Source organism: Pithys albifrons, chromosome 4 (assembly GCF_047495875.1).
Source record: "Pithys albifrons albifrons isolate INPA30051 chromosome 4, PitAlb_v1, whole genome shotgun sequence".
Lineage (NCBI taxonomy): Eukaryota > Metazoa > Chordata > Aves > Passeriformes > Thamnophilidae > Pithys > Pithys albifrons.
In genome coordinates this window covers 66026652-66039582 of record NC_092461.1, presented here as the reverse complement: position 1 = coordinate 66039582, position 12931 = coordinate 66026652, and the positions used below count along the sequence as shown (strand labels likewise).

The 12931-nt window shown below is 42.9% G+C and overlaps 1 protein-coding gene across 1 annotated transcript in view; it reads left to right on the top strand.

Moving 5' to 3' along the window:
• Window positions 1-12931, top strand: part of CLVS1 (clavesin 1) — a 103042-nt gene that overhangs the window by 76679 nt on the left and 13432 nt on the right. Inside the window, exons 4-5 of the mRNA XM_071554464.1 lie at window positions 5423-5533; window positions 6341-6576. Coding sequence (XP_071410565.1) covers window positions 5423-5533; window positions 6341-6576 — 347 coding nt within the window. The remainder of the gene's footprint in view (window positions 1-5422; window positions 5534-6340; window positions 6577-12931) is intronic.

The window sequence follows — 12931 nt, the reverse complement described above, 5'->3', positions numbered from 1 at the left end:
TTTCCCTCCTTGGAGATATTCAAGAACCACCTGGATGCACTCCGGTTCAATGTGCTCTAGGATGACTCTACTCGAGCACGGAGGTTGGACCAGATGACCCACTGTGGTCCCTTTCAACCTTACCTGTTCTGTGATTGCCTGCTATTCCTGAGAAGTAAGTTAGCTAGATTAGCACTGGGCTGGATGTGTTTATTCACACTGCAATTTCACCACTGAGCAACATGCCAATATGTCCAGCCTGGTTTTCAGAACAGTAGCACCCAAAAAGTATTAGTCCAATTCATGTGTGTCCTATTTCATTTATACCACTGGAATAAAATGTAAATATATTCTCAGAATTGGGTATTTTTGACAAGGAATCGGGTTAAGAAAAGGCTCCATGATCCCAGGGTCCATTTCACAGCACACTCCAAAAAATGTACCTCATTATAAAACACACTTTCCTAAGGAATCACAAGACATGAGAAATCAAAAGAGAATTCCTAAAAGCAAAAGCTCTCCAGCAGAAAATCAATTTCAACTACTTTCACCTTGCCCCAGGGAAAGCAGCAGAGACACTAAGTGGGGTGTGGGAAATGTCTCATATATCTTCCTGGAGCTGCACAAGGCAGACCTCCAGATGGGAGCTTTTCTTTCCAAGACAGGTCTGCTCTAATTAGGGACTCCTGCAAAATTAGTATGTTGTAGTTCCAAATAGTGTCTGGATGATTCCCATATCAAATTTCTTTGGTTAAAAAAAAATTGTCTTTGTCCTGGTTCTAATTGACAGCCTTACAAACACAGGTGGACTGAGGGATGAAGGTCAAATTGAGCTTATTGTGCTTAATAGGGCAAGGAGCAAAATTCAGCAGAAACTTAAACACAGAAAGAAATGTTCTTTGATGTTTGTTATTTTTCTTAACCATATTTCCTTTTCAAGGGTCTTTGTGCATTTTTGGGTGACCTTCAGAATGAAAAGAAATTTCCTTTAAATAAAATTGTTATATGAGGGGTTTTTCTGTAACACTTAATCTACAAATGTATCAGACAGAATTTAGTTTATAGACCTACAATCAATGTTGGGTGGACATAAAATTAATTTCCTATATAGGAAAGTACATCCTGCTCCTTAGTCGACCTTTTCCAGAGGCAGACTGCCAGTTTAAACCTCTGGCTGGTTCCTATAGTTCTTAGTATTTAGAACTTTATCTATAGTGTGGTATTGTAAAGGCTGGTCAACATGTTCTAAAAAAACATGTTCTCCCATGGAAAGGATGTCTAACTGACATTTCTCATTGAAGATTTTGATCCATATCATTTATACATTCCAACAAGAAGGCAAAACAATTTTCCTTTTCTAGTCTATCTAAATCTGTGTGTCTTAAAGTTATTCCCCTGCTTCTTATCTCTCATTTACTGTCTTGTGCTTCAGACTCAGACAGTATCTTCTACACTGAACTGTGCTGCTATAGTACAGCCAGAGAGCAGCTGTGGCAGTTTACCTGTGAAGAAAAAGTGTCCAAAACTTCTCCCTTAGACATTCCACTTGTGGGATGGCAGCCAGCTTGACAAATATAGAAATAATAGTAAATAAAATGAAATAAAATAGAAGATATCTGTGTCTGCCCCTCTTCTTCCCCTCACAAGGGTGTTGTAGACAGCGATGAGGTCTCCCCTCAGTGTCTTCTTCTTCAGGCTGAACAGACCAAGTGACCTCAGCTGCTGCTCATATGGCTTCCCCTCAAGGTCCTTCACCGTCTTTGTTGCCCTCCTTTGGATGATCTCTAATTCCTTTATATCGTTCTCATATGGCAGTGCCCAAAACTGCACACACTATCCAAGGTGAGGCTGCCCCAGTGCAGAGCAGAGTGGGACAATCTCCTCCCTCACCTGGCTGGCGATGCTTTGCCTGATGCCCCCCAGGACACAGTTGGCCCTCCTGGCTGCCAGGGCACTGCTTACTCATATTCAACTCGCCATCAACCAGCACCCCCAGGTCCCTTTCCAACATCTCATTCCCCAGTCTGTATATACACTCAGGGTTGCCCCATCTCAAGTGCAGAATCTGGCATTTTCCCTTGTTGAACTTCACATGGTTGGTGATAGCCCAGTCCTCTCATTTGTTGAAGTCTCTCTGCAAGGCCTCCCTGCCTTCAAAGCAGTCAACAGCTCCTCCCACTTTTGTGTCATCTGCGAACTTGCTTAATATCCTTTCCAGTCCTTGGTCCAAGTCCTTTATGAGGATGTTGAAGAGCAGAGGGCCTGAGATGGAGCCCTGAGGAGCCCCCCTAGTGACAGGTCACAATCTGATTTCACCCCATTCACTATTACCTTCTGTGACTGACCCAAGAGCCAATTGCTCACCACATGATGTGTTTATCCTGCTGTGTGCTGGACGTTTTGTCCGGAAGGATCCTGTGGAAGACAGCATCAAAAGCTTTACTGAAATCGAAAAAGATTACATTAATCAGCTAGATGGGTTACCTTGTCATAGAAGGAAATCTGAGGACTTCTGCCTTATGAAGCTGTGCTGGCTGTGACCAATTACTATGTTGTCTTTTCAGATGTTTTTCAAGACTTTCCAGAATAATCTTCTCTATAACTTTCCCAGACACTGAAGAGAGACTGACAGGCCTGTAGTTTCCAGGGTCCTCCTTGCCCTTCATGAAAATCAGGACAACATTCACCAGCTTCCAGACAGCTGGAATCTCTCCTGATTCTCAAGACCACTCAAAAATCACTGAGAGAAGTTTTGTGATGATGTCAGATAGCTCTTTGAGGATTCTGGAATGAATCCCATCACGTCCCATAGATTTGTAGGGATCCAGTTCGACTGAATGATCTTTGTGAGTCCTTTCCAACTCAGCATATTCTGTGATTATGTGATTCTGTGAAATAAATAAATCATTTTAAATATTGAGCATTCCAGTTTGTCTTAAGATTTTTTAAAAAATAATCTGTAAAAACTTTCAAAATTTTCATTTCTGTGTGTGAGGAAGACAATTGAATACTTGAATTTTGCATAAGATGAGCATTTTTTGGCTCTGATCTGCTCTAAAATGCAACTTTAGGTTACCATATGGTAGAAAATAACTTTGGGCTTCACTTCACACTTCTGTCAGTCCATGTTTTTTCTAGGTGGGTCCAGATGCTTGCAGCTGCTTCTCAACTCAACACAGCTGAAGTCATTGCAACTTGCAGCACTGCAGTAGTTTATCTCAGTCAAAGCTGCATCTCTAAACTCTAATGAATATTCCAGCAGCAGTGGAAATACCGTTATCTTTATTGAAAATGAACACTTCAACAGAACATCCTTAAAAAGAATCATAAAATCATAAAACAGAATCATAGAAAGGCTTGGGTTGAAAGGGACCTGAAATATCATCTAGTTCCAATGCCCCTGTCATGGGCAGAGATGCCATTCACTAGATCACCTTGCTCAGAATCCCATTAAACCTGGCCTTGAACACTTTCAGGGATGGGGCATCCACAATTGCTCTGGGCAACCTGTTACAGTGTCACCACCCTCTAAGAAAAGAATTTCTTCCTAACATCTAATCTAAACCTGCCCTCTTTCGGTTTAAAACTTTGTTCTATCACTATCTACTCATATAAAAAGTCCCTCTCCCTGTTTTTTATAAGCAATGAAGTCTTCCTAGGGCCTTCTCTTCTCTGGTCTGAATGACCCCAACTCTCTCAGCCTCTCTTTGTAGGAGAGGTGCTCTGATTCTCTGATCATCTTTGTGGCTCTTCTCTGGACTTGCCCTAACAGGTACACATCTTTCTTGTGCTGAGGACTCCAGACCAGCTGGGGTCTTAAAAGCTAAATTCATAGTTTAGTTGAATTTAAAATGGGATCACCTGTGATGTTACACTACTTGTCCTCCTGATTACCCATTAGTCTTCAACAGAACATCCAGTACCGAGATTTGTAATGATTTCAGTTCAACTGACCTGTCTGAGTAGGAAATAGTTTATACTACTGTATAGCAAATTGAAAAGGTATCACTTAAAGCCTGTGGCTGCTCACAAGTGTTACCTGAGTATGATTTAGGATGACTGCCACAATAATCCATGGCCAGTGCTAAAGAGCATGCCAATCTGCACTGCATGGCAGGAGGTGGTTGATGCATACATAGTGCTAAATCTGGGGGAAAAAATTGACCTTGAAGCAGCACAGAAGCTCTACCAAGCATGTGTAAAGGGGGGTTATCATATCATCTTACAAATCTACTCTGTATTCTCACCAGCTATGCACAATCTCTGATGCTCCGGAGGAAAGCCAGAGAAAGCCCCAGGACACTCTGTGCTAATTGTGGAGGGAAGGAACCTGCCTGAGTCCCAGAGCTAAAGCCCTGAAGGAAGAGACCTGATTCTGTTCTGCTTTACATGCTGAGCTGTAGGGGTTAGGAGCACACACAGGATGAGGACGGCTTCATCAGAATCTCCCTTCACAGCAGAGAGACGAGCCTCTCTTCTCTCCCTGGAAGCGTATTTGCACACAGGAACAGCAGTTGTCCCATTATTTATGCAACGCGAAAAAATCCTAGCGTCTTCCCTGACTGACATTGGTTAGATAAGATCGTAGGTACAAAACACCCATCACAATATACAATAACCCTTAAAGACACGCCAGCAACCTCTGCTTCTATTAAGTGTGCCAGGCTGGCAGAGCGGGGTAGGATGCTATAGCAAACACCCCTCCAGCAGGACGCTACCTGCATGCTAAATACCGAGTGTTTGTGCTCAGCCTGGCAGCAAGAGCGAGCCGGGCTCCAGCAGTTTCCATGGTGCTGTCATGGTGCGCTCTCCCTACACCTTCACTTATCAACATTTCCCACCCATCCTCCTCCCTGTAATAAGCTGCTTGCTCACCCCGAAAGGTCAGCCATTGTAATGATGATTTTAGCAGGGGGAGGTAGAGAGGCCGAAGGGTGAAAAGGTGAGCTCTGAGCAGCAATGTGCGTGGGAACCAGGGCCTTGCCTTGCCCTACACAATAAGAAATTAGAAAGCTTCCCCTCGAGGGAGCAGTGCCTATCAACCCCCTCTCACTTCCCAGGCCAGCCGAGTCAGACGCCCTGATGGAGTTAAAAAATGTTTACGCGAAGTGGCTGGAGACCCGACTTTAAATAATCGGCATCTCATAGGCAATTGATGCTTCAGTGTGTGGAGGAGCAAAGGGACTGCCTCTGCCGACAGAGTAAACTGACACAAATGTTTCTAGTCGCCTGGGTTTTTTTGGGGTGGGGGTGATTTAGTTGGGTTTTTTGGTTTGGTTGGTTGATTGGTTGGTTTGGGCTTTGTTTTTTCCTCCTGCCCCCTCCCAGCAAGCCCAGTGGTTGTGTGCATATGGAAAGAGGCAGATTCGTCTTCTTTCTTCCTATTGACTGCTGGAGTAAAGCATTGCATCTCCTAACTGCCTTCTTGTCTTTCCTTTTACAGGACAGCTTTCCTGCACGTTTTGGAGGAGTCCATTTTGTCAATCAGCCCTGGTACATCCATGCCCTGTACACGCTAATCAAACCCTTCCTCAAAGACAAGACAAGGAAAAGGGTAATTAGATAGGGGTGGGGTGGTGGAGGGTGGATAGGAAGCTGCAGACCCGGAGTAACCGAGTAGCTGCCTGCTTTCTTCTTCTTCTGTTTTCATTTTCCATATGGCCTCAGAGAATTGCTGATGTTATTAAACCTTAGAGTTTGCAATAGTTTGGATTAAATCAGTAACTCTGCCAGGGACCAGAAATCTGTTTCCACTAATGGAGTGTTGATACATTTTACTGGGACATGCCCAGGGATAGCGAGAATTGGCAGTGTGGAAAGATTATCAGGCCTGGCTGAAGTTACTTCCAAGTGAGGGAAACTTCAGCTCAACTCTTTCTGTGGTAGTGAAAGTTCCTTTTTCATTCCTTCAGCAAGTTGACTGTTTTCATATGGTGGTAACAGGCTTGTTTCCACAAACAATGCCAGTGCTTGAAGGCATCTACTTTCAGTAAGCTCCAATGTCACCCTTTTTTTTCCTCACTGTTCTCCATACAAGTCTCTATCCTCTTACAGTAGCAATAATCAGTCATAATTCCTGACTACCCCTTCTCCTGATCTGGTACTTAAGAAACTGAAAGTGTCATAAGCCCAAGCAAACAAATTGGAGTTTTCAGAAGTGTTTAGTGCCAGCCTAATTCTTCAGCTGCCCACCCCAAATCCCACCTCCCATCCACCAAACCTGCCCTGACTGCTTCAGAAATTCCCACTTGAAACTGCAGTGTCAACTAATGACACTCCACACCTCATTAGTACTGCTATTATTGTGCTTAATGAGGTAAGGAAGCGATGATGACTTTGAACTTTCTTTTATTTGTTCAAGATCTTTCTTCATGGTAACAACCTGAACAGCCTTCACCAGCTAATACACCCTGAATGCCTGCCCTCTGAATTCGGAGGGACTCTGCCTCCCTACGACATGGGGACATGGGCTCGAACGTTACTTGGTCCCGACTACAGTGACGAGAATGAGTACACCCACACCTCCTACAATGCCATGCACGTGAAGCACGCGTCGTCCAACCTGGAGCGGGAGGCCTCGCCCAAACCCATGAAAAGGTTAGTATTGCCATTGAAATCATCTCTTATTTGGCTCTCTGAACAGGTTTGGCATAAATCTCGCAGGAAGGGCTCATCTGGCTCAAAGAGAAGCTCTAATTTTGCAAACGTTGATGGTAAGGAGCTCTCCACCCTGGTCTGCGCTCATGGTGTGGTGGGAGAAAGGATGTCTCTCAGTGGAACCGTAATTACTTGTCTGATGACTGTGCATGTAAATGAGGGGAAATTAATGAGCCCCTGCACAGAGCATTACAGAAAGTACAACAGAGTGAGATACTGTTCTGTATGGCTCAGTGCAACCTGCAGCACCGCTTCGGTGCTGGTCCCTATTACTTGGTGCTGCTTTGCTGCTGCTGACCTGATTGTTATCGATAAGGGATTTACCTCCTCAGAAATGTACGATGAACAGCACTGCCCTCTAAAGGGAAAAGGGGTTGATATCCCTCTGCTTCTGTTCCCGCTTACTCTGCCAGGCGCTGCAAAGGCAGCTGCAGAGCTGCTCTTTTAAGAGGTCTGATTTTAGTTCTAGTGATTATGCACTTATCTCCAAATGCTCAAAATAACACCTCTGGGGCATATCACCCTCAGCAGTTTGGACTGATTGCGAGGATGGAGTAGGAAGCTGGATACCTGGCACAGTGCTGTGGGTGGTATGGCTTAGCCAACAGCAGCTGCAGTGAGTGGTGCAAGGTCGGCTCCCCTGTGTGAGTGGAACATCTGCACTGGCCTCACCCTGGGCATCCCACTCTATAAAACGGCTTTCCGTGCAGACTGCAGTGATGCTTTCCTCACTGCTGCCACTTGAGGAGTGCGGTGCTTACAGGCACGGTGTCACTCTTTCTAACAAGGGGTGGCCATCATTTTGTCACAGCAAAATCAAAGCTGACAACACAGACAAGCCATAATGTCATGCAATTAATTTTAAAAGTCTTTCATCTTCAGAGGAAAAAAAAAACAACATTCTTGATTCACAGCTCCCTCCCAGGTCAGAGGGATGCCATGTGGCTGTGTCGGCAAAGTGAGGCCTCGTGCTGCAAACACTAAAACTTATGACTGACTTCAGGAACTCACAGAACCACAAGACTGCAGGGCTATGAGCTGCAGCCATGTCATAAAGAGAGGTGGCCACCTGCATTTTCAGCAATTCTTATTACTGACTGCCAGCCAAGGTTGGGAGCTGGGAAGAGTTTACAGAGCTAGTCCAAGAGAACTAATTTTAAAGTTGGGGTTTTGTTTAAATATTGTCAGTGAAACACACTGAATTATTTTAGAAAGATACTAACTAAATATTTGATTATTATTATAACATATTTCAAGAGTACAGATTTTATGTGGCTTTATAGAAAGAAACCTGTAGATTTTTGTAGCTCCAAAGTGTTAAGAGCTGCTCACAGGTAAATCTTTGGTGAAGATCAGATTCTTGACTGCAAAGAAAGGAGGGTCTTATTGTGATTTCAAGGGAGAACCTTGGCTTGAAAATTAGTTCAGTGCCAAAAAACCTGTCTTGAGGCAAAGCCTTTTATAATCTGTTCACTGATACAAAAGGGTATTAATACAAATATGGGGAGTGGATGAATCCAATTTGTCATGTTGCCTCTGGGCAGACTAGATCTAACTTTTAGCCTAATTTTGTTACTCAGTGGTTAAGTCAACCATCTGATCTTGCACCCTGTGGTCATTACTTGCTGTTAGAGGTGAAAAGTTCATGGCTTCAACAGATTTTTCTCCTATGAGTATTTGCTTTGATTCTTCCCCTGAAATTACTGTTTGGCCCAAGCATAGGTAAAAGCCTATGCTCACAAAGCATGATTGTGAGCTTTATTAGATTTATTAGACCAGATTTATATTTAAAGCAACTTAAAAGGCCTCTAGACTTTTACCAGTATTACCTGTCTTTATATACCTCCCCTCCTTGCCTCTTTAGGTTCATATATCTCTAAGACAATGAGACTATGGCTGAGGTTCCTGGGTACTCCAGGAAGGTTTACACCAGACATAAGCGATCTCCTAACATTCTTCACCTTAAACATAATTTCTTCACAACTGTCCTACAATTTCTTCCCTTATTAAAGCAATTTTGTAGTTTCATTGAAAATCTCTCCTTGACTCCTCCACACACAGCATACACTCTTAGGTAACATGTTAATTTTGTATTTCTCTGATGAAATGTTGGGTTTAACAAAAAAAAAGGGTCAAGCTCACTGACTTTAACAACTTATATTCCTCTGAAAGGTATTAATATATAAAGACTAAGACTTCTTGTGTTTCTGCAATTTAGGGATGAAAAGTCTTGCTGAATGCTTATAGGCCCTCTCCTCTCTGTCTTCCCAGGTACCACTGCAGGTTTACTTGCCCAGTAATCAGCTGCAGGGGAGGGCAGTGCTTATGAGAGGTGGATTTACCTCAGAGACTGGGGCTACAGTTGTTCCCCTCTATGGCACTGTCCGCTTCTCCTGGCTCTGTGGCCACTTTCTGTAAAGCCATGCAAGCACATCCTTGCTAGAGCTGCCACTGGACCAGTGCTGTATTAAAGCGTTCTTAATCTCCAAGCTATACTAATTGAGTCTTGCTCTGTGACCACAGAGAAGTGTCCCTGTGAAAGAAGTGCTGCCGTCCTCTACAACTAGAGAGAAACACACACTGGGCACAGTCTACTCCAAATATAGTGTCTAGCAATTTTAGTAGCAGAGATGCTAAGAAATCAAGATATAATTTTTAGATCTGGAAGAAAAGTGCCAGGAAATGGAATCAGAGAACAAATGTAGCCACTGAATCTATGTTAGCAAATTAATGCAGCGGCGGGGGGAGGCGGGGGGGATGGGGGAGGAGAAAGAGGGCACTTTCAAGATGTACCTGAGACCAAACTGAAGTCATGGCCTGAAAATTAAAATAAATCTCAAAATGCAGACGAGCTAAAAATGCAGCACCACGCAGCAGTGGGAGGGCCTGAAGCTGAAGCAGGTACATGCCTGTATGTTGGCTTCGGGACTGAGAGCAGTGCTTTGGCTTCCATCACCAGGTCAGGTGCATATAAATTGAAACAAGTTCACCAGAGAATTGTGGGAGAATGAAGAGAGTGGAGAGAATATTTTTCCAATGAGAAGCTATAGAAGACAGTGGTTTGTTCAGACTTGCAGAGCAAAGGTTGAAATGGATTTGAAAGGAATAAAAACTGTGGAGAGAGAGAGCAGGTAACTGAGAAAAAAGGACAACTTGGGCATGAGATCAAACAGGTATAAGCTGACCAAAGTATAACTTGGCTCCAAATTAGAGTTGGTTTGCTAGTCATCAGAGGGCTGAAACTGTGCCAATATAACAATCGAACTGATCCACAAGTGAAAGGTCTAATATGAAGTGGCTACAGAAGATTAGACTTGCCTGTCAAAGTTTCAGTTTCTGAGACCAGAATGCTATCTTCTTCCCAGTCACAGGCAGAGGTGGTTTTACCCGGTGACTTGAACTTTCATAAGATTTATTCTCAAACAAGAGTCCTTGTTTACTTCAGAGAATGGAGGCATTGTAGATGGGGAGAGGGTTGAATATCCTCTTAGAAAAAGACTGACATGGACTCTAGTCAGTGAAAAATTTGAGATTTGACAAATTTCTGCTATATGGAAAATCTTTAATCAAAAATATTGCAATTTTTCCACCAGTGACCACACGAAGTCCCACTGTGACAAAATCAAAACAGTGGAAATTGCACTCCCATCTGCAGTGTTATCTCAGAACTCGAGTACCCTATGAACAGATGGGAAACAAGGAAAAACAGCTGATGACTCCATATAATGAGTCTTAACGGCCAGGGGGAGGGGGAGGAAGCAACAATAACAAAAATCCATTCAGAATATATGTTTATTAAGATTCAGCTCAGTGAAGTCTGAAATAGGAAAGGTAGTAAACATGCAAACCAGCATTAATAGAGTAACAACAAAGTTTGTTTAATCTGAGAGCTTGGCCACATCCATTTGACAGTCCTGGAAGCAGCAATGGCAACAGACCCTTCCCCTGTCTTGGACCATCTCTTCTGAAGGTTCTGCATCCATGCAGGGAGCTTGTCACGAGCTTTGAGATTTCAGAGTAATGTAAATGGTGCGAAACTTTGGAGCACAGGGAAAAAAATCCCCTCTCTTTCAGCTGTGGCCAAATCTTCTGATGGTCAGAAAGGAGCTCACACAAAAGCAAAGCATTTGCCTGAGGTGCTCATGCTGGCTTTTGTTGATGAGCTGTTGTTTTTAGGAACAGCTGGAGGTTTTATCTGGGTATGCAGTTTAATGAATAGTTATGGTGGATGGTTAAGCCCAGCAGTTAAAGAGTCAGAGACGGCTCTCAAAATATCACAGTGCCAATAGTACATAGTTTTTTGACCAGCCATAGTGGAAGAAGCGTGCCTGTAATTATTTGGATAGCTAATTGCAGTAGATGAGCATTCCCACTTGGAGGGATGGATTCAGTGACTGAGGAAGATGTAAAAGAACTCAGTCCTTTGACGAGGTTCCTTTTTTTTTCCCCAGTGTCAGCCTTGCTTTACACTTGCTCTCATACTCGGGTCCAGCAGCAAAAAAAGTAAGTTGTAGCAGCACGTTAGCTCGCTGTGCCTTGCTTTTCCTAGCAACAACTGCCCTTCTGCAGCTGCATCTGAATCACTTCTTGATGTCTGAACTGGGTCTTCATTCCAAGTCACAAAGAGTGTTCTCTGCCTTTGCTTGTTCCCTGTGCAGGCACCAAGCACAGCCTGGGAGCTGAATGTTCCTTCTCTGCCCTCCCAGGCATCAAAAAAGCACTTGCTTTTAACCTGCTGCCACTGCAAACAGGTCTGCAAACCTACTGCATTTTAAAATTGCCCTTCAGAGAAAGGAAATTTTACCTAAAAACTACATACTTAGTCTAGCCAAACGATCTGTGCCATTTAATCAAATTTATTTAATCAAAGTTTAATTAATTATAACTTAGGATAACATGGGTTGCAAGAGCAATACTATCGCTGAGTCAAGCTTATTAGAGATTCAGTAAATTCAGAGTTAGGGTAAAACTTTTAAAGTAGAACCAAACAAACTAATTGTGAAAATATATGATCTGTGCATCAAGACACCATTACGTTTTTCTGCTGTGAAATAGAAACTTATAAAATCATAGAATTATAGAATCATTTAAGTTGGAAAAGATCTTTAAGATTATTAAGTGGAATGTTAACCCAGCACAGCCAAGTCTGCCACTAAACCTCTTCCCTAAGACCACATTTACATGTCTTTTAAGTACTCCCAGGGATGGTGCCCTGGGAGCCTGTTTCAATGCTTGACAATCCCTCCAGTGAAAAAATTTTTCCTGATATCTAATCTAAGCCTGACCTGGCACAACTTGAGACCGTTTCCTAAAGCAGTTGTGCACCTAAAGATGCAAAGACCTGGCTAGTGGTTCATTAAAAGCCATATTAAGCATTTTGAAAATGCAGCAAAAAAAGCCTTTTGGAATGCATTGCCCCATGCTGTTGAGTTGCAGCATGTGGATTTTTATGTCCTAGATTAGAGTAAAAGGATTTTAAAGTACATATTAGGGTTTGCCATTATTGCCTCCTGATGGGTGTGTTTTCAAAAGCCCTGATATTCAAATGAAGTTGTTCCTGAAACTAATTGTTGTTTCTTAGAAATGGCATCCTGCTCCCAGAAGGAAGGATATTACAACTGGTACACACTAATGCCGACTGGAACAGTTTTAGATCCAAAAGGGGCCATTCATGGGGGTGACTTATGTAAGGTTTTTATTTATTCAGACTGCTTCCTCCATATGCCCAGCTGGGCTGTGCAAGGCAGACCTTTCTAGTTGTTATCCTTTGTGTGACCTTAATGTTCCTTCGCCATATGTTTCTGCTTTTATGGGTCATGTTTTATGCCAGTTCACAGTCAGCACCAATTTACTGCAGAAGTAGTAAAATACCAGCAAATAAAAATCAGTAAGAAAATGCGTGAAAAATTCCCACTGCCCATGGGTGACATCTGGATTGATCTGCTTGTAGCTGGGGTGCATTTCTACATGTTTTGGGGGAAAGGGAAAAACTGTGATAAAATAGCTCTATAATACAGAAGACCTACAGTGCAAGGCTTACATTGACCATTTTATTATAAATTATTTCAAACAATGGAGAATTTATGAATACTTCTGTGGATATGCTTCCCCCACACAGAGATGATGAATGAGACACATCCCGATAGTAAAGCAGGTGTCCCAGGAATATGCGCATCATTTAATGTGTGCATTCTCTTTTAATACGGATTGTTAGCTGTGGAACAGTTTTATAGTTTTTGACCAGAATTCTGCTAATACATCAGAGACAATTGGAAAGGAACTGGTGGATCTGGTG